The 25,123-nt window shown below is 40.2% G+C and overlaps 1 protein-coding gene across 3 annotated transcripts in view; it reads left to right on the top strand.

Moving 5' to 3' along the window:
- The window catches only part of ATP8B4 (ATPase phospholipid transporting 8B4 (putative)), a 229,095-nt gene that overhangs the window by 111,978 nt on the left and 91,994 nt on the right, over positions 1-25,123 (top strand). For all 3 annotated transcript variants that reach the window (XM_083183964.1, XM_083183963.1, XM_083183965.1), the window contains 3 exons: positions 15,096-15,168; positions 17,819-17,889; positions 24,239-24,321. In XM_083183964.1, coding sequence (XP_083040090.1) covers positions 15,096-15,168; positions 17,819-17,889; positions 24,239-24,321 — 227 coding nt within the window. The remainder of the gene's footprint in view (positions 1-15,095; positions 15,169-17,818; positions 17,890-24,238; positions 24,322-25,123) is intronic.

Below are 25,123 nucleotides of genomic sequence, written 5' to 3'. Positions count from 1 at the left end.
GTAGCAGCTTCTCCCACAGTTTTCCTTTAATTTTTAAATGATTTATATCCTTTTTTTTATATTCCATTTAAAGAGCAGCCACGATTATAAAGATTATGCGGTACTTGTTTCCTAGCACGGCCACACCGATGTTGATCGGGTCGGTGTTGATGTTGAGCGGTACGCGTCCTCTGACCTTTTCATACCCCTACTATCCACGTCGGCGTGGAGTTGAGAATATAAAGTGTGGCGAGCGCAGCGAGCCACCGAGCCCGAAGCGTGGTGAGCGGACGCGATTACAATGTTAAAAATATTTTAACATTGAACCCTATGGGAAAATCGGGTGCATCGCGTCGGTCGCGTCGCGTGCCATGTTAATGCACCCGACCGTTGCGATGGACGCGATTTTGCCTTAGCCGGCAAAATGGACCTGATTTCAAAGGAAATCGGGTCCATTGGGGGTAATCGTGTACCTTAAGGTAAGGTACACGATTACCCCCGATTGTGGCCGTGCTAGGAAACAAGTACCGATTATGCTGACTGGCATAGTGGACCCTTGCTTGTGTATTTTCAGTCACACTCTTCGACTCCACATATGTGTCATTGTGCATTCATGGAATTTATGCCAGACTAACTAAGTCTGCGTGTGTAGGGGCAGAGTTTGAAGCAGAGAGAGAGAAGAGAGAGGAGCCTGTTTGGAAGAGAGGTAGGGTCCGGTGGTGTTCCAAATGGGGAGAGGGGATGGAGTGAAGTTTGGAGACATGAGGGAACAGAGAGGAGCCTTTGAAGGGGTGGGGATTTGGCTGCCTTAAATGTTGGGGGAGGGAGTAGAGCAGTGAAGAAACAGAGAGGAGAGGGGGGAGCCTGTGGAGAGTGGGAGCCGGGTGCTGCAAACAGGGGGAGCCGAGCTTGGAGCAGTGAGAGTCGAGAGAGGAGAGGGGAGCCTATGTGTCGCTGGGGAAAGGTCATGGGTGCCACAAATAGGGGCCGGTTACAGCAGATGGGCAGTTATGGGGAAGCATGTGTTTTGCAGCATGACTAGATGCAGAAGAACTGCGGGCCATGCAGACATTATGGCCTATGGCAGCTGCATCCTCTGCACCTATGGTAGTTCTGCCAACTGATGATTAGTATTTCTACTGGACAAGGAGACCAAACAACACCAGGGACAAGGAATGTATAGTGAGTTTGTAATAAAGGACTACAACAATTTGTGTCTGTACTGTATAGGTACCAGTGGGTCTTTAGTGTCAGGACTTTCTGGCACTTGTGGTTCTCTAAGGGTCAGCAAACAGGGCAGGCATGCTGTGACCTGTAGCCCTACTGTAAAGGAAATATTACTTAAATTCTATTATTCACTGCTATTAATCCTGCAAGCACTGACAAGTCATTTGGAGGATACCCCTGGGCTTCAGCCCAGGCCTGGAATATGCTCAAGAGGGGGACCCCTTTATTGGTGGGCCCCACTTCACCCGGAAGCCCCAACCTGGGCTGTCAAGTGTGCTCTGACTGTGGTCTTAACCCCCACCAGTAATGGTGCTGTTTCTTAAAAGGGTATGGGTCAGAGGGTCGACAGTAAAAAGGATGACCACTATTGGTCAACAGGCCATAGGTCGACATACTGTATGAAATGGTTGCGATGCCTTAGGTTGACAGGGTCGAAAAGTCGACATGAAAAAGGTCAAAGTGGCTTTCACGGTTTTTGTGTGTACGTCCACATACATTGACATGGGCACTTTATAATTTTACCGCGTACCCTCACATGGCTCGCTTCATTCCCCATGATTCGGGCATGTGGGTTCTCATTAAACTTGGCACGCTATTATAATCTAACTCTGTGTCCACTTGGATATTAAAGCATGAAAAACTACAGAGTTTGGAGAAAAAAATGTGAAAAACTCATGTCGACCCCTTTTATGTTGACATATGGTCTGTCAACCTTTTTTTATTGTCAACCACATCCCTCTTAAAATACAAGAAACCCCTATGCAAATTTGAATTGTTACTCTTATACACAGAGAACCGCTGCACATATCACACTGGTGGATCTGTGCAGGCTGCTCCGAACACTGCTCACAGTCAGGTCTATTTGAAATTGTATTTTGGTCCGAGTTTGCTCTGTGTTTATAAACACATTTTTTTTTTTCAATTTCTGTTTTGTCTTCTTTTCTATAGAAAGCATTTTGGCTTGGCAAGTTAATTTAAAGGTGTTTTTGATTTGTGGATCCAGATGTGTTATGCAGTTCAGTTTGTGATTTTACTCTCGTATTCAGACCGGATCACTTGGCTTCTAATTTGTAGAGGCATGCGATCATGTAATCGCATGCACATGCGCATGCGTACAGCTCAAGAATGTATGCAAACTGAATTCCTGGCCTGTGCAAGCCTGCAAAATGTCGCAGCCCTGCAATTCGCTGCAGATCCAATCACAGCTTACTCACCATCAAATTATTTTTCCAGTATGGGCAGTTTGTGCATAGCTGATGTGATAGAAACAGGCTTATCGGGGCCCGGAGTTGACATCACAATCCATTCCTGAAAATGCCTGGACACACCTGCATTTTCCCAGAGACCCCAGGAAACGGGCGGTTACCACCACAAACGCCATCTTCCTGTCAATCATCGGCCAGAAGATTTTAACACAGGACGTCCTTGTGCATACGTTCTTGAGCTGTACGCATGTGCAGTTGAACAAAAATCGCTCGGCCTGTTAATTCGCACCCATGCGATCAACCCCCCTTAGCTTTAGTAAGTGTGCGAGTTTAAAAAATAAATAAATAGGCAAATATGGCCTATTATCTAGAAAGTTACTTAAACCCCCCCACCCAGAAATAAAATAATATAACAAAATAAGTGCTTCAGTTTGAGAATAATGCTGTAGAAATAAACCTCATTACCAAGTGCTTTTTCTTAGAATCATAGGCACTAATGCAAAGTTGAATGCACTCCTACTAGTTACATGTTTTTCCAGAGCAGAAGTACATGCACGTGTGAGCAATGCAAAGTTGTTTGCATTTCGATCGGTATGGGTTTTAGGGTCCACTCAATGAAGGTCGACCACTGAAGGTCGACACCTGAAATAGGTTGACATGGCTAATGTCAACAGGGTCAGAAGGTCGACACAAGCATTAGGTCGATGTTGACAGTCAAATGGTCGACATGAGTTTTTCACCTTTTTGTCCCCAATGACGACATAGTCAACATGGACACCGTGGCAAGATATGTACCGTATTTGCTTTGGTAGCCCTGATATCAAATATCCCTTGGTTTTGTTTACAGGGTAGCAAAGACTCATCTTTGTTTATTTAGCACATGGCTTGGCATATTACACTAACAACTGTACTTGTGTTATGAGAATGTAGCTCTTTCTATCTTGCACTTAACATGGCCTCTTTGTATCACAGCTTCTTACTTGTGATACAGATCATCCGGAACCCTTGGTTCAAGCATTGTGCCACATTTTTCATTTTGTGGGATCATCGGTGGTACTTACACCTCCCACTAGCTAAACCCTTGTCTCCCACATCCTGACTCCCTCCCACAGTCTAGCACCCCCCCCACAGCACCTTAACTTTCTGCAGACTGATAACTCCCCACAGCCTTATGCTACACAACGGACTAACTAAGCCCTCCCACAGTCTATCTGAGCCTTCCTGTAATCTAACTTCCGCCCTGGCACTTAATGGGCGGTATTCAATGAGGCAGAATCGCCAAGTTTTATGGCGATTCTGTGTTTTTTTCGTGTGTGCCGGCGATTTTTGAAACTGAAAAAGCGAATCACCCAATTCAATGACCTCTATTCGCCGATGACGACCGGTGAATGAAGCCCCAATCGCCAAATGTTATTCTCTACAAATCGCCGGTTTTTGTCTATAGGAATTTTCATGGGGATTCGCCGGTAGTCGACGGGAATCACCATGAATCGCCAAAAGTGTATTCAATGAGAGGTTGGCGATTCTTATTTCTTGTTTCATATCGCCGTTCCTCACCGAGTGTCCCTCGTCATCTTTTTGTGGTGAACTTTTATAGGAACCTGTGAAATAATTGGTTTTAAGTGTTTATTTTCACTCTGCAAGTGTAATATAATATTATTTGCTGCCCTTGTGTGATGTGATGGTCGTAGAAGTGCTATACAAATATATATTTAATTTTTTCTGGTATTTTTTTTTTCTCCCACAACGCACTGTTCTTACCCATGGTGCACCTCACTTACCCATGATTCTCCTCCCCACCTCACTCCTTCGTTTTGGCCTTTGAGGAGATTACACAGCTTTTGCAGTCTGCTGTATTGGAATCGTTTTTTCAGGGTAATTTGCATTTTTCTTGCATTTCACTGTAATTTCTTACAGTACTGAAGCTGTTTAGGGAAACGCCGGATTGGCTGAGAATCGCCGTTGGGGGCGGCGATTCTCAGCCACGTTGAATAGGGTGACACAGCTAGTCCCGGCGACTCCCGACGCTTGGCGAATCGACGTAAAAAACCGGTGAATGGCTGGCGAATGTAAAATCTGAATCGCTGTGACCAACGATTCAGGTCATTGAATACCGCCCAATGTGTCCGGATCAAGAGAGGTGCCGGACCATCAAGTGCCAGGTAATCAGTGGTGTATCATGCATTCTCAAGTCTTGCTCCCTTGCCAGCTGTAAACTGTTGTATGGTGGGTGATCTATAGTGACAGTGAATTACGGTGTATTTCTATACAGTGCTGTCACATTATAGCATATTTTGTAAGAGCTAGGTGTGTTTAAGGAAACCTAGCGACCCGTGCCCAAGGAATTTCTAGCACCGTGAGCATTACACCTTGAGGCCAAAGTAATTTGAATTCATTTATTTTTCAATGAAAAAAGGAAAACACTTAAAGGCAATATGTGACTGATGGGATTCTATGCACACTAACATGTCAGACAAGTTTGTAGTACAGTATAAACACATTTAATTGAAAGCGGCAGTGGGTTAGTGCTGGAGCGTGTTTACAAAGTAAATATGGTTAGTAATAAAAATGAAACCTAGGTACTGTATACTGTAAAGGGGTTGGAAAATTGTACCTTAGTGGAGAAAAAACGTAATTAATGGGACCGCTTTCTAAATTGGATATTTTTCTGTTGTGGGAACTGAAATCATAAAAATTAAATGTTTATGAATTCAAAGGATCTATTAATAGTTTAAGTGAAATTTTAATTGTCTGAGACGTAATGAAGTTAGGCAAGATTTACTTTTGACATGCCTTACACATATAAGTATGCACAATAGAGAGCTGGACAGTACCTTGTTCGTATTATTAGTGCCCACGTACTCCACAAATATATAGCAGCCGTCGAATGTGCTGAGAAAGTTATACACACTATTAAAATGTCCAGGAATTGGTAAATCCTTTAATGATGCTGAAGTACGAATACACTTTCTATATTTGATCTATAATATTACACTGATCTTTAACCCACCATAAAATGTATGTTTTGTCCCATATTGTGAAGACCCTGCCTTAAATAGACATTTAGGAGGGCTATATGACATTGTGTGCATTATTTAATCCACCCTGCCTTAAACTGCAAAGTCTGGCTTTCTATTTTAGTGTCTGTTTACAGCCCACACTGTAAGCCTGTGATAATTACAATCTGTCTCAGGGGCTCTATGTTCTGTCTGTTTCCAGCAGATTTTAATTCTCAAATTGTTTATTGTGACACTTTGTAAACCAAAGAAATCTTTTGAATTGAACAGTTTGGTTAAAGTACTTTTGAAAGTCACTCGCCTATTCCTTATATACTGTAATTAAATGTTAAAGTTAAATGTTACCATATTTATTCACATATCACCTTTATTGACATATTATAGTATGGCATGATCATTTCCAGTTAAACCCCTTTCACACTTGCAAGCCGGGTTCTAAGTTCCGGGTGCGAGCCGGCTTGCAAGTGCTTTCACACTGGCCACCCGAACCAGAATGAAGTCAGGCGGGTAGCGTCATCTGGAGGCTTGGTCAGGGTGGCGCTCCCAGCGGTGCATTTTCACTGCAGTGAACGGGATCTGGGTCACGCTGACCCGGAATACCCATTCACACTCACCGCATTCCGTATCGATTCCGGAATCTACCCAGGTCAGGACCTGGGTAGAAATCCAGGAATGCTGAACACTGGATGCGGTGACAAGACCCTTTCACACTGAGCTAAATCCTGGGTTGATGCGCGCTCATGTGCAAAAATCCGGGATATGTTTGCAAGTGTGAAAGGGGTATAAGTAGCTGGAGAAGATTTTTTTCCCCCTTTTTGTTCTATATTTTAGTGACACCCATATCTATCTATCTATCTATCTATCTATCTTTCTATCTATCATAGATATACCCGTCTTTGAGTGTACTGTCACTCTCTTATACACACACACACATCCCTTGGCCTCATGCGTTCATGAGGCCAAGGGGTGCATTCCTGTGTGTGTATATCAAAGTATGACCACATTTAAAAGTGGTTTATCAGTCTTATTGGGTATGGATCATTCCAGCTGGAATAACCCTGCATGTATAATTACGATCTCCCTGGCATTCTACAGCCTAAGGTAATTACTTTATAGAAAAATTATTATCATATGTCTGCCTCCTATTGATTTATATATTATGAATGCTTGATTTTAACACACACGTTCTTGGATCAATTGGGTAATTAACTAATTATGTAATTGTGTATTTCCTGTTTGTGGGTATATAAACCCAGCCCCATTCACTAAGTGCCATACCTTTGAGAAAGTCGTAAGGTTACCATGAAACATGTTAGGCAGCACTTGCTACTTTTAACAGTTGGACTCTGAAGGTTTTCCTGAACACTGCTACCCACCACTCCCTGCATACCCTGGGACCACGGAATTGTAAGTCACCCGGGTTTTTCCACCATTCCATGGGACATTTCCCTAAACCTACTGTGGATTACAAATTTTGCATCAATCGTGAGGACATCTCTAAAATTTGAGAACAAGATCATCCTCCAGCGTTATTTCCAACATCCGGGATGGTACGTGACTCTTCCACACAGCTAAGTGGCATTAATCCAGTTGACTAAGGAGAATATCATCTCCATAGGAGCAAGAAGAATTAGCAGTACTCCAGACACAAATAAGTATTGAAACACATGCTACAATTTTAATATTATTATTGTTATAAATGTTCATCCATTTTTTTATAAATATTATTGTAATATTCAATTGATCCGCTTAGCGCTCCACTTTATTTTTCTTTTTTGGATCATTGGATAGACAGCAACTAGGTCGACAAGCATTAGGTTGACACCACTAGGTCGACATGCATGGTCAACATGACTGAAGGTTGACATGGTTATTAGGTCAACAAAAGCATTAAGGCGACATGGGGAAGGTTAACAGTCAAAAGGTCAACATGGGGTTTTTCACTTTTTGGAGCCGAATGTCAACACAGTCGACATGGACACTAAAAAAGTGCACCGCGTCCCCTTGCATGGCTCGCTGCGCCCACCATGCTTTGGTCACGGTGCCTCGCTACGCTCAGCGCACTATTTTATTCTCCCACCACGCCCTAGTGGATGGTAGGCCATGAAATATCGCCTGTTGGCACATGTCAGCTCAAAAACAGTGAAAAACCCCATGTTGACCTTTTTACTATCGACCTTCCCCATGTCGACCTAATGCTTGTGTTGGCCCAATGACCCTGTCAACCAAATGTGCGGACCTTCATGCATGTCAACCTAATGCTTGTAGACCTAGTGACCATATCCTGTTTTATTTATTATTTATTTATGTCCACTTATTTATATAGCGCACACATATTCTGCAGAGCTTTACAGAGATTATTTGAACAGTCACATCAGTCCCTGCCCCTTAAACAAAGTTCTAGTTAAGCCCGACTCTAAAAAGACTTATGAGAAAGTCGCAAACTATCCTGCAGCCCTTCCAATAGGATATCAAAATTAACCTTTCTTCTGCATAGCACCCTACAAAGACTCCTTAAAACCTCATTGCTGTTATCTCTAGCTGTGGTTGGAAATGTTTTACCAATTCCATCACATGTATACTTTTTACAGAAACTGTTAGTTACAGATACTACAAACAATAAGAAATGGTGTCTGTCCTTGAAGAGCTTGCACTCGGTTTAGTCAGAGAGATAGATATAATCGAAACAGTGCCAAGTTCTAAAGATGCAAAAATTACAAATCACATGTAAAAAGTTAAGGTGGCCATACATCAGAAAGATATTCTCAATTGATTGTAAGATGGATTGTATGCAGATTGTGTGCACATCTTGTGTACACAATCATACAATCAATCAGCAGATGGATTGTATGACTGATTGTATGATGGTTTGTATGCAGATTGTGTGCACATCTTGTGTACACAATCATGCAGCAGATGGATTGTATGACTGATTGTATGATGGATTGTGAGTAGATTGTGTGTCCAAAAACCACCAAGGACTGCCGGGGATTTCAAGGGAAATTGTACACAATCATGAGCGCAATCGATCTTAAGATCGATCTGTCTGATGTATGGCCAGCTTTACAGTGCTAATGATCTAGTCAGTGCATATGTTTTCCGATTATACAGACCCAATTTTCAGTCTAATAAATCACCTTATAATTCTTGAATTTGTCATTGCTCATATAACAATGTAATCTCAAGATGTGGTTAATTTGTGTCATTAGAGTTTTCAGGATACAGCTTTGGAGTGATGAATGTGAAAAATGTCTCCGGATAACATCCAAAAACACTATCGCTGATCAAGAAAAATAAACCTCTGAGCAATACTTGACATTATCAAAACTTGTGCAAAGGCTCTAAGCAGTAATTCTCCAGGAATGTATGAAAAGCTCGTAGCGTGACATATTTTTGGGATATTATATTTAAAGAGCAATGGAAATAATATCTTCATTTACCGTGATGCTACTGGCCGAAGTAATTGTCTCAAATTTATTTCTAAGGTGCAGCCCTCCACAAAACCAATTTGAATTCCATTGAGCACTATTTGTGAACATTTTGGGTGAAGTATGTGGTTTTTATAACTGCCATATGAGCTGAGGTACTAACCTGGCCTTAGATAAAACAAACTCAGATTAAATCCTTGGCTCCAGCACTCACATGTTCCTGATGCAGAGGTCACTTCTAGAAGTGCTCACACCAGGGGTTCTGTGCATGAAATGATTATAGCTTGGACTGCACTGAAGGCACTTATGGTGTTCGCTCCCTTTTTTTTTATGTTTCTCAAATCAATTTCTGATTAAATATGGTTTCGTGCAGTTTTCAGTATAGCTGACCTCAGACACACTGCAGTCATTTCCCATCATCTTTGCCACAACTCTGCGGAGTGTTGTGCGTGGCCCTTTCTTCCCTTCCCAAAGAAATGGTAACCAGACACCTCCCATGTTGTGTTGCCAGGGTTATAATTAGTCATGTATTTCCTTCCTAAGAACCGTAAAAGTCTTGTGGTGAAAAGGCTTGGTTGCTTAATTTAAATATCTTTATACTAAAACATTATTTTGCTGAGCTTGTTTTACAGAGCAAAACATAGATATTACCATGCCTAAAAGAACAAGCGCTATTGATTGTTAAGAATTACACAACGATTGGAACATTTTGTTCTGATTTGCTCACTGTTTCGCCAGAGACCGTGTCTTATTCGATTTTTTTTTTTTTCAATTTGGCAGCCTCTGTTAACCACTTGCATGGCATGGTCCCATCACAAGTGACCAAGCCAGGCTTGGATTTTCTGGACAAGTGCGACCGGCCAGAATTACCCCCTGGGCAGCTGCTGGAAGATAATCTTCCAGCAGCTACCACTCTCAGTGGAACCTCCCAGCCTTTCTTCTTCCTGAGTGTTTCTCCCCGAGTGTTTGCCATGCAGCCAGTCACTGCTGATTGGGTAACCCAGAGGCACTAGAGGTTATGACAATGCATTATTTAGATAGCTTCAACATATTCCACAGTTCTTTGGGCTAAAACCTGTTGATTTTAAACATGAAGCACAAAACTAACCCTTGATAGTGCTGGAATCTTAATGCATCTCCTATTTTTAGCCTACCATGGACATTCATTTCAGTTGATGGTAAATAGCCACCCTTAATTTAAGCTGTATCAATTAAATATGTATTACAACTGTACGCAGTGGAATGCAAAGTTTTAGGCTTGTACCCTACGGCATACTTTATAATTAGCGACGTTTAACTATTTGTTTCAAAATAAAATATTGTGAAAATATTGTTACTTTTCTTTTGTGGCAGTGATTAGGAAAGTTTACATTTAATAAGGAAAGAGGAAAGCTGTTCCTCAGCCTATTGTATTCTATCCGATGAACAGCTTGGCAGTATAAATTACTCTCCTTAAAAGGTATTGAAAAGGTTTATTCCCGAACTGTATCAAAATATCCTTATTTTGTCTACTGAAAGCCATTAATTCATAAACAGATGGAGGACTGCCTATTGTAGAACTGAAGCACATTGTTATATTGTCTTCTGTGCCAAAGACCACACACGCAGGCTCCTCTTCTATTGCATAAAGGTGTATTCGGAATTCCAAAGAAGAAGAATTATTTTTTAAGTATTCTACTATCGCAGTATATTCACGTGCAGGGTGTTGCTTGAAAGCTTCATCGAGCAGCTATCATGCAAGTATTTTAGATAAAGAATGCGTGGGCTCGCAATGCCATATTCAGCAGCCCTAACTATAACCATTTCCGTGGTTACAATAGGTTATCGGTATCAAAATTTAGCATTTGTGACTGTCGACAAAATACAGATCTAAAAAAAAAGTTTAACGCCGATAGAGAAGTGTAGCTTGTGAAACTGAAGGAAACAAAAATCTGAAAACAAATGAGTTTTTTTCCCCACAAGATAATAGTGACTGAGGTGCAGATTTATTAAGCTTGGAGAAGAGATAAACTGGAGATAAAGCAGAGAAAAGGTAAAAGGAGATACAGCACCAGCCAATCAGCTCCCAACTGTCTTTTTCAAACACAGCTGATTGGCTGGATTCAGTACTGAATCCCGGCGGTCGGGATCCCGGCGTTCAGAATCCCGACGCCGGAATCCCGACAGCCGAAATACCGACAAGGGGGGGACTTGGATCGCTCGCCACGCAGCGGGCCCGGTGCCTCGCTACGCTCGGCACACTAATTTATTCTCCCTCCGGGGGTGTCGGGATTTCGGCGGTCGGGATTCCGGCGTCAGGATTCTGAACGCCGGGATCCCGACCGCCGGGATTTTAAGTGCAACCCGATTGGCTGGTGCTTTATCTCCTTTTACCTTTTCTCCGCTTTATCTCCAGTTTATCTCTTCTCCAAGCTTAATAAATCTGCCCCTGAGGCATTTCTGATATGACAAAGTTTTATTTATTTTTTGTAAAAAAAGAATCTGTTTTTACGTGTAACTAATGAAACTAAATTGAAACCAGAAAAGTTTTCCTCCTTTATGCGTAAATATTGCATGGGCAGCACGGATGGTGTAATGGTTAGCATTACAGTCTGACAGCGCTGAGGTTATGGGTCCCATTCCCATCATGGCTCTAACTGTGCGCAGTTTGTATATTCTCCCTGTGCTTGCGTGGGTTTCCTTCGGGTACTTCGGTTTCCTCCCACAATCGGCTTAATTGGGTCCCAACAATATTAACCCTAGAATGAATGTCTGTGTGTGCGTGTACATGTGGTAGGGAATATAGCGTGTAAGCTCCACTGGGGCAGGGACTGAAGTGAATGTTCAAATATTCTCTGTAAAGCGCTGCGCTATATGTGTGCACTATATAAATAACTTGTAATAAATAAATAATACTGCAAAACCCGGTGTCAAACTGAGACAGGTCATGTTTTCCTAGGCAGTTCCTGGCTCAAGTGCCACCCGAGGGACAAGTTTCTCCACTCTTACCCCTGTCCCCAGTTCCCTCATCAGGCAAGTCAGTGCTAAGAGTTAATTATGTGATGTGAACCAGCTATATCAGACTCATTTTATAGTAGTGAAAGGTGATAAAACTGCCAATACCCCAACAAGAAGATGGTGTGCAACATCGCAGAATTCAGCATTCACAATAAAATACTGCTGTTGAAAGTTTTCCAGGACAACATGTACTTGGATTGATATAAAAGGACCAGCCTTCCATTCCCAGGCCAAATGATCTAGTAAAGCAATATGTTGATTGTGCAGGGTATATTTCCAGTTAAATAAATATTTAGAATTGCTCCTAGCATGTTAGACGTGTGCAATATAAACATATATAGATATGTGTTTTGTGTGTGAATGCACATAGATATGTTTGGTAAATGTTTGCATGTGTAGACTCCAGCTTTGTAGTGGATATGGATGGTTTTGAACTTAACAAAAAGTACAGAAATCAAGTCACATTTAATTTTGGCTAAAAGACATCCAGCTTAAGAACAACAAGTCAACAATATAATTAACATGCATAGAGGTCCCAAATATAACTAGGAGAAATAATAGCAGATCTATATACCAGGGCAGTGGGCCAAGGGCTAGGAGCGGACCACCGTTTTCCCATTGTTTAAAGGACAGAAATATATATAATTTTTAGATAGGAACCTTAGAGGTGAAAAACATCTTCAGTGTAAATGGGATCATTTCTTGAAAGAGCAAATATTTTACAGCTAAAGCTTCTTCCACATATGACTGTGTTTGTCATACAGTCACTTTACTTGTTTACGTACTGTATGTTGAGCATACTCGAGCAGTATTGCTTATTATAATTATCCATTCATTTTTACAGTTTGTTAATAAAGTTTTTGTATTTGAGTCTTCTGTGGGAAAAGTACATAGGCAAGTGTTGGCTAGTATTAACAAACATTTGCACACATTGCAAATATTATGCACTACATAAAGCAGCATGCCCTATTTACAGCACTCAGTTTTAAGGTGTGTCCATACTGCCCCATCTAGCAGCTTCCAATATCGATTCGATATCGTGGCCTTCTGGACCGGGGTGCCGACATTGGCTGGTAGGGAGGGATGGCGCAACGGGGGTAGCGGGGTGGTATGCTGCATTGAGCAGCATGGGCCTTGTTCCGAGATATTAGAAATAGACTTTTCTGCACAGTCTATCTCTACATTCGATTCAGGTTCCACGGGGGCCGCGCATCGGGAACGGGATTTGCACATTGTGCTATGCGATTTTAAATATATTGTCTTTCTATTTTCCTCAGAAAATGAGGCAATGTTTCTACTTTGTTTATGGAGACATTGAATCTTATGATGTATGAGGTGTACACACCTACATAGCACTGGCCACACAGCACTGGTCTTTAGCTTTTAACATTAGGCCCTTGATGAATATTAGTTCCAGGCCCATGTAGCCTTTAATCTCGCCCTGTTCGTGTGCTTCCTTACTTAGATAGACTACTTTTGGACATATGTTCAAATATACCCCATTCTCTGTAATAAATACCATTCAGCACTAGATAATTATATTTCTACAAGAAGCTTAACCAGCAATCTTAGATCCAGCACCTTTCTGAGTGTAATTTAAGTATAGGTAAAACATCTTTCCCACAAGAATGAGAAATATTTTATACTTAAAATATTTTGTGTCTGCCAAAGCACTTTGCAATATTTAATGTTATATTAACGATGTGCCAACAGCCGCTTTCTGTTTGGAGGAGCTGTGTTTAATCATCTGTCTTCATCTTGAGAACTAGTACATTTGTAGGTTTGATAATTAATAGCAGCATATCAAAATGTAAAGGTCACAACGGTATTGAATTTTAAAAAATAAACCGATGATTTCTTTTTTTTAACATGCTATCAATGAATTATCAGTTTGCACATCTATCATTTAGTATCAACACCTTTATAAATCTAGTGATTAATCTATATGCTGCACATATCTATCATATCTATTTGCTCAGTTCTTCATTCCACATATGTCACGGTTGGATCTCCCTGGGGTATCTGAAATATGGTGGTAGAATTTAAGGGGCATACACATGGAGCATTTTTTGCCTCTTTTGTAAACAATCTGTCTAGATCGCTTAAAAATTAAGCACAAATTGCTCCATGTGTACACCCCATAGTGCACAGTTTCACACGTTGCCATCGCCCACTCACATACCACGCAAAGGCGTGTGACGAAAACTCGGGTGGGGAGCGGGGCGTGGCCTATACTTGCAGTGCTGCCACGCCCCAGTTTTGTCGCTGTGGGGGCATGCCTAGAAGCTCCGTGAGCTGCTGGCTATGCCCCCAGCCCCTCTGGCTACAGGAATAGATGCTGTGCACATGCGTCTATTCCTTTATGACAGGGGGGGACTCCGAATTGAACCCTCCCTGTTGCGGGACACTGCCGGTTAAAAAAAAAGGGACGTTCCTGCGATAAGCGGGACAATTGGAAGGTATGCACTCAGACCTTTAGCAGGTTTGCAAAATGTAGATAGATCTCCTAGCATGTGCATAACACTGTTTAATACAGATCATTCAGCACACATCGCTACAGTATGTGTGTATGGGCGATCTAGACACAGAAGCTGAGGGGAAATCGCCTAGACTAGATTGCCTAGCACATATCACTAATCACCCTGTGTGTGTGCGGCTTTACACAGGATGACTTTCCCATCATTATACTTACTACAGTGGCTAGCTCTTGTTTCGTGTAATAAACTGCAATATTGCCATGTGCCATACTATAAAATCCTAACATAACATGCAGCCTCTGCAAATCTAGACTTAAAGAAAAACCCCTTTAATATGATAAATTGTCATAAAATGTTTGTAGCCCATTATAGAGGATAACTGCTTATTATATAGGACTTGGAATCTCTCTCTAGTTCTCTTCTGTTTTTAATAAGGAACAAAATAAAATTGACTTTCTTTTTCATTCCTCCAAAATGTTCATATTTTTTTTCACATGCAGAAATTATTTGGAAATACTCCTAAATAAATTGTTTGTATGGCTGTATGGGAAGGAAATTCATCCTCATTTGCACTTTGCTCACCAATTTAATTTCCATGGTATCATATTAGCAAGTCGGCTCGGAATGTCACGGTTTTACATCTTGACTGTTCGTATTCTTTTGTTTCAGAATTACTGAGGTTTCAGGCTGATTGAAAATGTCAGAAGGAATTCTGTGAGACAACATCAATTACGTCCTTTTTGTTTTTGTCTTTGTCTTTTACAGACTGCAGAATGAGAAGTGGATGAATGTAAGAGCAGGCGATATCATCAGGCTGGAGAATAATCAGTTTGTGGTTGTACGTAATCCTTTTTATTTCAATGTATCACAGATTTATTTATTTTCAACATTTTATTCATAAATGGAATGCAGGGAGGATAGGGGGAAAACTGTTTACTCAACAAGGCCAAGATTCTTGACTAGGTCCATGATGAAAGATGAGTTATAACGAAGATTCATTCAGTTAATAAACTGATGACCACATGTCTAATGCACTTAGGCCCCTTTCACACGCTCCGGCTCCTGCTGGGCGGCGAAATCCTGCACGGCCAAGAAGCCGTGCCACACACAGAAGTGTACAATGGTGGGGCCCTCCCGTGTGAATGGACACACTCCTGTCCATTGTTATCTACTGTGCACGGCACGGCTTTTGGCCGTGCGGGATTTTGCCAGGAGCCGGAGCTTGTGAAACTGCCCTTATAATACAGAGGCAAGCATCAATCCTAAAGTGTATCTATCACTTGTAAACAGGGAGAATTCACTAAACAAGTGCAATACCTGGGCACTTCATGGCCCAGTGGTGCTACCAGTGAATTGATTGAGCATTTAGCCCCAAAAATAAGACTAGATTGAACGTCTATGTCCAGCTACTATATGAAAAAAAACTTGTTCAGAAAAAGTTCTCTCTTAGAAACGTAAATCCAGCGACACTATGTTTCTGTATCAATATTTTATTATTTTTTATGTTTGTCCCATTCATTCTTTTACTTTGACTGCCAGCCACAACTACTGGGAATACTGTAAAATAACACTTCCCTCTCCAATTGGGAAATCTGTCCCATTGTTCAAATAGCAAATGAATACTTGTTTACATCCTACCTTCATGAACTCTTATAATAACGTTGTCTCTATCATATCACCTGCGACAATTCTCCTCTAAGATGCACTTGTTCAGCTCTTGGAGTCTTTCTTGATAAATACTGTTATGTTTCCCAGCCTTAATTTTGTTCTCAGTTATCTTTGTTAGATTTTATGCCTTTACCGAGATAGACTAACCAACATTGTACATGGCGCTGGAGGTCTTGCCAGTGATCTAGTGTCTCTTCTAATACCTGTCCCTCTATTGTTAGGTATACTACTGCTTTTCCCAACACTTGATTAAACTGTTTGTTTATATTCATAACAATCTGTAACTGTGACTCCCAAGTCCCGTTCATCTGTCATCGTTGACTTTACATCCCTTGTTCAGTATTCTGCTTTTGGATTTTTTTTTTTGTCTGCCACATAAATTATTTTCCATTTTCATTTAAGATTGGAAGCTTTAGTCCATTTATTTGTCATCTGAATCACTACTCATTTGCTTTATCCATTCTGGAATATCAACCTTGGAACAAATCATTGTATCTACTGGAAAATTATCATGTTTTTTTAATTAATTTTTTATTCCTTTTCAGTATAAGATTACTTACTGGTAGTACTGAGTAAGAGTGACAGCCTTCATCTAAGTACAGTAACACTGCCTGCAGTACTTCGTTACTGCCAAAAGATGGCAGAAGTGCTATGCCGCAAGTGTCATTAATCCTTTTCCCTTTTTAGCTATTTTCTTTTTTTTGTTTTAGCTTGATGGCTCCAGAGAGCATACAAGAAACACTGTTAACATGACTGTTTGATCCTTTTATATGTCTGTTTGGTTAGCAAGAGTAAAAAATACAGACATTTCAAGTAACTTTCATTTTCTTTCAAAAGTCAGTGTCACAGCTGTCATAATCGTATGTACTATATATATAAATATCTATATAGAAGAGACCCCAATTCACGCTCTATACAAATGGAGCAGCACCTCTGAGGATCACCTAGTAGGCAGAATCCAACAATAGAAATGACAGAAAGAAATGTTCAGAGGGCGCTATGTACAATCTATCTATCTATCTATCTAATCCGGTTGATCGGCACTCCAGATAATGAGTTCAGTGGCCGTGGTTCCCTCTTAATAATTGCATGCACTCCAAACACCCTGTTCCCTTAGGTTTCCGGACAGTAAAAGCAGCACTGCACAGACTTGTATTTAAAGGAATATATATATATATATATATATATATATATTGTATCTAGCTGCAATGAACAGTCCACAAGATTGCGAAGCAGACCGTTTCATCAAAGCTACAGTATATACATTGCTGGCTTGCTTTAGTTCCTAAGCTATAATGATATCCTAAGGATAAACACTTGCTGCCAGAAGACACGGGTTGCCAGTTTTAGATTTTCTATTATTGCCTAGATATATACATTCATTGTATTGGGTTTACAGTGAGAGGCAACTGCGAGAAAGACAGAATCAGGGCTGGTCTACTGGATTTTGTCCTAAAGCCAGTTATATGCTATTTGTCTATACAACCCTTAGTCAAGTGTGATCATAATGCACGTTAAATGAAATAAAATAAATCCTTTGATATTTTCATGCTATAATTGGATCATTCTCATCATTATATCGAGGGTGTGGTCACTCTAGACTCATAAAATGGAAACTTGGTAAACAATGAAACTATAATTGGCCACTGTACACAGAGTGAATCATATGCTACCCTCAGCAGCCCTGTGAGTGATAGCAATTTTCTGCCAGCTAGTGTTCCACAGAAAAAGATGTAGCTGGTCTATTAACAGCATGTATTCAAAATATGGCTAAGAAAATGTATATGCCCAATCCATAAAAATACCATTTTTTTTAACAGGCTGACTTGCTCCTCCTGTCCAGTAGTGAACCACATGGCCTCTGTTACGTGGAGACTGCCGAGCTGGATGGGTGAGGCCTTTTCTGTTGTTGGTTGTTTATATTACTTTTATTTGGTATAGGTTATATCTTAGCCATCTGCAGCTCCGAAACTTCACCCTTCACCAGTAACATGCAATTCTGGAAGCTGTATAAATTCTGTATGAATCTAGTGTAGGGTTCATTAATCACACAGTCTTCATTAATCTCATTATTAATATGGATGAAGACTATCATTCCATTTGTCCTATTTAGATGTGTTGTTATTATGAAATTATTTTTATAGATTACATCTTTCAGCTATGTGAGCAAGCATTATTGATAGCAAGGCTCAGACCATTTAATGTTTTTATGTATTGCCAGCACAACAAAAATATTATTGTAAAGTATAGTATATGTGCTGCAGATGCACTTACCTTGAAATATATTGGGTTTTTTTTATTATTATTTATAAGGGTTTCTTAGCACCATACATAGGGGACACCATTACCTTATTCTCACATCCACCCATTACCTATAATATCCAGGTCAGGAAGAGCCTAAATTACTCGCACATGGAGACACTCATTGCACTTTTTGTTTCCGCATAGTTAAGGGTTAAAAATTCTATGAACAGCACTCAAAGATTAAAATACTTTACATTATAACCCTTTGAGTGCCAGATGAATTTGGCAAAATAGGTATAAAAATTGCCAAGCAAACATTTGTATTCATCATAATGACCTGTAATGTTTACATTATATAGGAACTATAATCTTTTTTACACAACATTTTTATTTGAATTTATATAAAAAAATGTGAGCGACCCTGGCATTTCTAGCCGATATTTTGAACAGTTCACAGAGATGTAGGCACTCAAAGGGTTAATATTCATCAATTAAAGTGTCAATCACTTTTTAGGGGGGTATTCAACCTTGACCAAAATTTCCTATAGTCTGAAATTTTGCCCAGTGCCTAATCAATCCCAGCCATTTTTGTCTGGGACACACCGCTGCAGATTTGACTATTTTAAAAGTCGAATCGATAAATTGTGGAATTACAGTAGCGACAGGAAGAAATAACTGATTTGTGATCCACATCTTTTTCTACTTTCGGAATGTTTCAGAATGTCAGAAGATCGGAACGGATATTGAATATGCTGAATGTAAATTTCACATGTTCTTGTTGAAAACATCTGATATTTCTGACAATCGTAAATATCGGCTGGGATTCAATACCCCCCTAAGTAGTGTATCTTCTGATAGCTGGAAGGAGAGCAGTACAACAGCCAACAGTCTCTCAGTTGGCGTCATAGAGTTCTTTTACTTTTTATATGAATTCAACTTACAGTATCTCAAAGTTTCCATTAATGAACATTGTAATACAGATAAGTTATAATAGGTTTACTTTGTAATATGACGTATACATATCTCACAGTTCATGGTACTGTACTTTTATAAAAAGCTGGCAGATTACGGTATTTAAAGTAAAATTGAGGTAAACTATTCTTGTGGACTGAGCAATTGAATATTCATGTACTGTAATATATATCTACAAATGAAGTTATTTGGTGGCAAGAAATAATGTTTATGAAATGGCACCTTATGCCTAGGTGACATTGCCTATTATAATCTCTCATATTATTTCAAACACATAGGTATTAATGATAGGCTCTCCCATTTTAATTTGTTATATATGTGGAGGGGGTTTTATATGTTTTTGAATATTTCTTTAGAATATTTCCTTAATGAAGCATAAATACATAAAATATAAAAATAAAGTTTAACGTGTATGACAGTAGTAGTAATATATTAGAAATAGTACAAAACGTCAATGCCGCATATAAACAGATAATAGACGTATTTTATGTTTTATAAAAAATGTACATGTGAGCAGGATATATTTTCCTTGCCATGATGAATGAAATAGGATAAAATTATAATAACTTTTTAAGTTGATCAGATGACTGTCATGTGAGTTTTGTGCTTTACTATAGATTTTATAATGTACCTTGCAATTAAATTCATATTACGTTTATGAATCTTGTTTAACAGTAACACTTGGAAGTATTTATTTGTGCGCTCCATCATACACAATCAACTGCAACCAATGTCAAGTGCATTTAGTATATTGCTAGATCAAACATGAAAGTATCAATGAATGAATGATGACGCAATTATAACATGAAAACATTCTCTTAAGATTTGGTTATGTTACTGACAAGAGTGTATTTTTTCCATTTGAAATGGAATATTTTGACTTGTATGGTATCTACATTGTGAAATGATTGATGATCAACCCCTCACATGCTCTCACATGTAAAAGGGCTTTGCTACTTTTTTTTTCACTTAAATTACCTTATGCAAATTAAAGATGACCAACATGATTATGACATTTTGGGGGAAATTTACTAAAGGAAATTTGTAAAAAAAAAAAAATAGGTGTATTTGTATCCAGAAATACACTTATTTTTGACATTTACTATCCCAAAAATATGGCAATTCGTAGTCGTATTGATGTGCTATCAATACGAATACGAATTGCCGTATTTTCGGGATAGTAAATGTCAAAAATAAGTGCATTTCTGGATACAAATACACCTATTTTTTACAAATTTCCTTTAGTAAATTTCCCCCTTTATTTCTATTTTACCTGCAATTGGGAGTGAATTAATGCATAGATAATGCATAGATAATCCTAATTTTAGCAATAAGGGCTTTTCTAAAGTGCCCATGAACCCGCCAGACATCATCAGTACAGTACAAAGTATACTATTAATTGTAGTGCTCATTTATATGAAAGCAGATATTGTAATTCCTCAAATATATATATATATATATATATATATATATATATATATATATGTATATATATATATATATATATACTTCAGAACATGAGTGACAATCTTTGACAACTTCTTAAGATAACATGCTTAAGACTTACCTTAAATAAGATTTGTGTGTGCACGCCCCACACACGTCTTGCCGATATGGCTGTGATGATGTCGTATACCAGGAGGCTTACAAATAAGGCACCAGAATGTTGTTAGCACAGGACTGCCAAATGCACATCTCTCTTTATCCCCCCACCCCCATTCTCTCTCTATCTCTCTCTCTCCCTTTCAATCTCCATGTATTAAGCTTCCAAATTCCCAAACAAGGAATTGGGGGCACTTTCCAGACGGATTCAGTATTGAATCCCGGCGGTCGGGATCCCAGCGTTCAGAATCCCGACGCCGGAATCCCGACAGCCGAAATGCCGACAAGGGGGGGACGTGGATCGCCCCCCCTTGCGGGCTCGCTGCGCTCGCCACGCAGCGGGCCCGGTGCCTCGCTACGCTCAGCACACTAATTTATTCTCCCTCCAGGGGTGTCGTGGACACCCCAGGAGGGAGAAAGTGTCGGCATTTCGGCGGTCGGGATTCCGGCGTCGGGATTCTGAACGCCGGGATCCCGACCGCCGGGATCTTAACTGCATCCCTTCCAGACTAGTGTTAATAAGTGAAGTTTAATAAATTTATTCCAAATGGAAAGACATACCAGGTCTTAAGGTTCTTCCAAGTTGGACCTTTGTCAAGGAGCGAGTAAGCACTCCAACGTGACATAAACATCAAAGGATCAGCATCTCTGTAACAGAAAGATGGCACATACAGCACAGCTTCTGAGGCCCCTATTAAATACCCTGAGCAATTAGATTCAATTGTGCCAAGATTGCGTTCCACCAAGTGAAATTCATTACCTCACTTCTGGTGGGATACGTGTCAGTCTCCGCTATAAAGGCACAGAAAATTAAAAGGGCACTATATTAGCGCATAAATCATGGCACAGAATAAATGTTGCGCCATTGCAATGAGCTCCCGTGGAGCACAACAGACTGTGTGCGCGCACCACAGATGTCTCTATATCCACTTCCGCAAGCACTCACATACAGTGGTTAGTACCTACAAAAAGTAGGCCAAGGAAGGACAAGTGGGGCGCCGATGACAGGGTCAATCGATTCCTAAGCTTCTTGTTGTGCATGGGGAGCAATGACTACCCCGTCTGATCCGAACCAACAGAATTGCTAATGTATCACAAAGAAAGGTAATGCTATGATCTATATATACATTGTTTTATATATATATATATATATATCCATCCATCCATCCTGGTGGTTATTACACAATCGATCAAAACATCCGGAAAGTATTCACAACACTTCACCTTTTGTTATGGAATGGAAAATATATATTTTTTTTTACCCTCAAAATTCGACACACAATATTCCATAATGACCATGTAATAAGAGATTTTGGGAGATTTGCAAGATTATTAAAAAAAAAAAAAAACATAAGTATTCACAGACTTTGCTCAATACTTTATTGATGCACCTTAGCAGCAGGGTCAAAATGTTTTGACTGTGTAGCCACAAGCTTGGCACACCTATCTTTTGCCAGTTTCACCCATTACTCTTTGCAGCACCTCTCAAGCTCTATAATGTTGGATGACAAGTGTCGGTACTCAGCCATTTTCAGATCTCTCCAGAGATGTTCAAGTCTGGACTCTGGCTGGGCCACTCAAGGATATTAACAGAGTTGTCCTGAAGCCACTCCTGATATCATGTGCTTAGGGTCGGTGTGCTTTCTCCACAGAGGAATGCTGTAACTTTGACAAAGTGATCATAGGGTTCTTGGTCACCTCCCTGACTAGGGTCCTTCTCCCCTGATCGCTCAGTTTTGATGGCCAGACAGCTTTAGGAAGAATCCTAATGATTGCTAACAGCTTCCACTTATGGATAAAGGAGGTCAATGTGCTCATTGGGACCAGTAGATACTTTTATGTACACTTCCCAAGATGTGTGCCTTGACACAATCTTCATTTCCTTTGACTTCATGCTTGGTTTGTGCTCTGACATGCACTGTCAAGTGTGGGACCTTATATTGACATGTGTGTTCCTTTCCAAATCATGTCCAATCAACTGAATTTACCACAGGGGTATGCCAATTAATCTGTAGGAACATATCAAGGATGGTCAGTTGAAAAAGAATGCACCGGAGCTCAATTTTGAGCATCATGGCAAAGGCTGTGAATCCTTACAGGGTATTGTACATGTGATTTCTTCGGGGTTTTTTTTGTAATAGGTTTGCAAAAATCTCCCAAAAACTTTTTAACGTAGTAATTATGGGGTATTGTGTGTAGAATTTTGATCGAAAATTTTTTTGTAAAAAGGCTGAAACGGAAAAAAAATGTGGAAAGAGTGAAGCACTCTGAATACTTGCTGGATGCCGCATACAGATCATCTATATATGTGTCTAGTGTCCGTGTGTCTCTGAACACTGCCATCTGTTGGCAGTGAGTGAAACTACATCTCTCTCTCACATGCACAAACAGAGAGGCAATCACAAGGTAGCAGACTAGCTTTCAAAGCATTAGCTTCGAGTGGGCTTACTAGAATAGTTATATATAGATATCTCAATATATCTATATAGCAAATTGCATGCAGGCAGCACTCCGACTGAGCTGAGAGAAAAAGGTGCCCTCCAGGGTAATCAGCTTGTAATAACAGGCTGTGTAGATAGATGCTGTGGTTGGCGGCACTCTACTTAATAATAAAGAAAGACAGAAGACCTTGTGGTTATCCCTTATATTGGGATAACCACAAGGTCTTCTGTCTTTCTTTATTATTAAGTAGAGTGCCGCCAACCACAGCATCTAATATATCTATATAGATATAAATATAATCGAGATGGTATTACTTCTTATGGAGAGGGGAGTATCTACCTGAAAAGTTGAATTAAATCACTGACTGTACAAGTCTCCTAGCGCCGCCGCAGTTGTTTTTTTTTTCTTGTCGCATTCCAGGGTGAGTTCCCCTGATGAGGGCACTGGAGGCAAGTATTGCACATACCAGTTCTTTCAGTGCTAAATCTGCTGATAGTCACTGAAAATATTATTTTAAGTGTTGTGAACTTTTGAAGACAATTAAGAAACAATACACACCAAAAAGAACAATGAGACACGCCACATACTTTTTAAACTGAACTAATTTTGAGTGGTCCCTTTTACTTGGGGTAAATTGAGTTAATGTATTCTACAATAAACATACTCTAATAAATTCAGGCTGGACTCATTGTAAATGTGTGTACACAGAACACTAACATAGCAGCCTTTGTATATGTGTGAAATGACAGCTCCAGGACATAAATCAAAGCAAGGTACCTCTAATGGAAATGTTTATAGCAAAATATTTTCACTCTAGTATTATACAGTGTTAATGTTAATGCTGGTGTGTAACTGCTGGTAATCATTGTCACTTCTTATGGCTTTGATCCAGACTTGTGTTGCTATTAAAATGTTATACTGTACAGGTGGATGTTACTTCTGTTAATATGACAGGTTGTGTATCATTGTATATTTTGCAGGGAGACTAATTTAAAAGTCCGACAAGCTCTGCCAGTAACTGCGGATCTTGGCGAAAATATTTCCCGGCTTGCAGAATTTGATGGTAAGTGACTATTTTATAGTCGCTGGTTGGACATGTTGGTTGTTAAATATTAGAGGTGTGTAGGGTCTTGGGTAAACTGTGTGTCTGTGACATTATAAAGTATTTCTCTCTCCAACAACTATTAAAATCATCATATTGCAGCCTGGTACAAACTCACATTTATAAGTCCTGCACTTACACTTTCTCTAAATATTTATACAGTATGTTCTCTACAAAGCTTTTAGGGACTTCTATACCAGTCTAATATTAAACCCCAACTGGCAAGTCCAGTGCTAACCTCAGGGGCGTAGGGAGGGCGGATCACAAGCTTCGGGCACCAAGAGATCAAAGGGCGCCGGAGCCGTGCATCCCGCTCCCCTGTTCGCTCTCTGCTCTGCCCGGCTGAGCTCAGCTGCCCTGTCCGCCACTGTAAAGTCTCCCGCTAGACCGCTAGCCAATAGGCGCTTGCGGTCCAGCAGCCAATCAGAAGCAGCATTGGAGACTTAATTAAAAATAGTGACTGACAGGGCAGCTCAGGCGGGCGGGTGTGTGGGCTGCAGTCCCCCTTGGCAATGAGCTTTTTAGTCCCCTTGGCAACAAGCTATTTCAGTCCCTCTTGGCAACAAGCTATTTCAGTCCCTCTTGGCAACGAGCTATTTTAGTCCCCCTTGGCAACAAGCAATTTCAGTCCCCCTTGGCATCAAGCATTAAGCCCCTTGGCATCAAGCATGACGCCCCTGGCATCGATCATGAAGTTCCTAGCAATGAGCATGTAGGTAAGTGGCACTTATGTGTCAGATGTGTAATGGGCCTTACAGTTTGT

Source organism: Crinia signifera, chromosome 4 (genome assembly GCF_055691185.1).
Source record: "Crinia signifera chromosome 4, ASM5569118v1, whole genome shotgun sequence".
Classification (NCBI taxonomy): Eukaryota; Metazoa; Chordata; class Amphibia; order Anura; family Myobatrachidae; genus Crinia; species Crinia signifera.
This window is presented reverse-complemented; position numbering and strand designations above follow the sequence as displayed.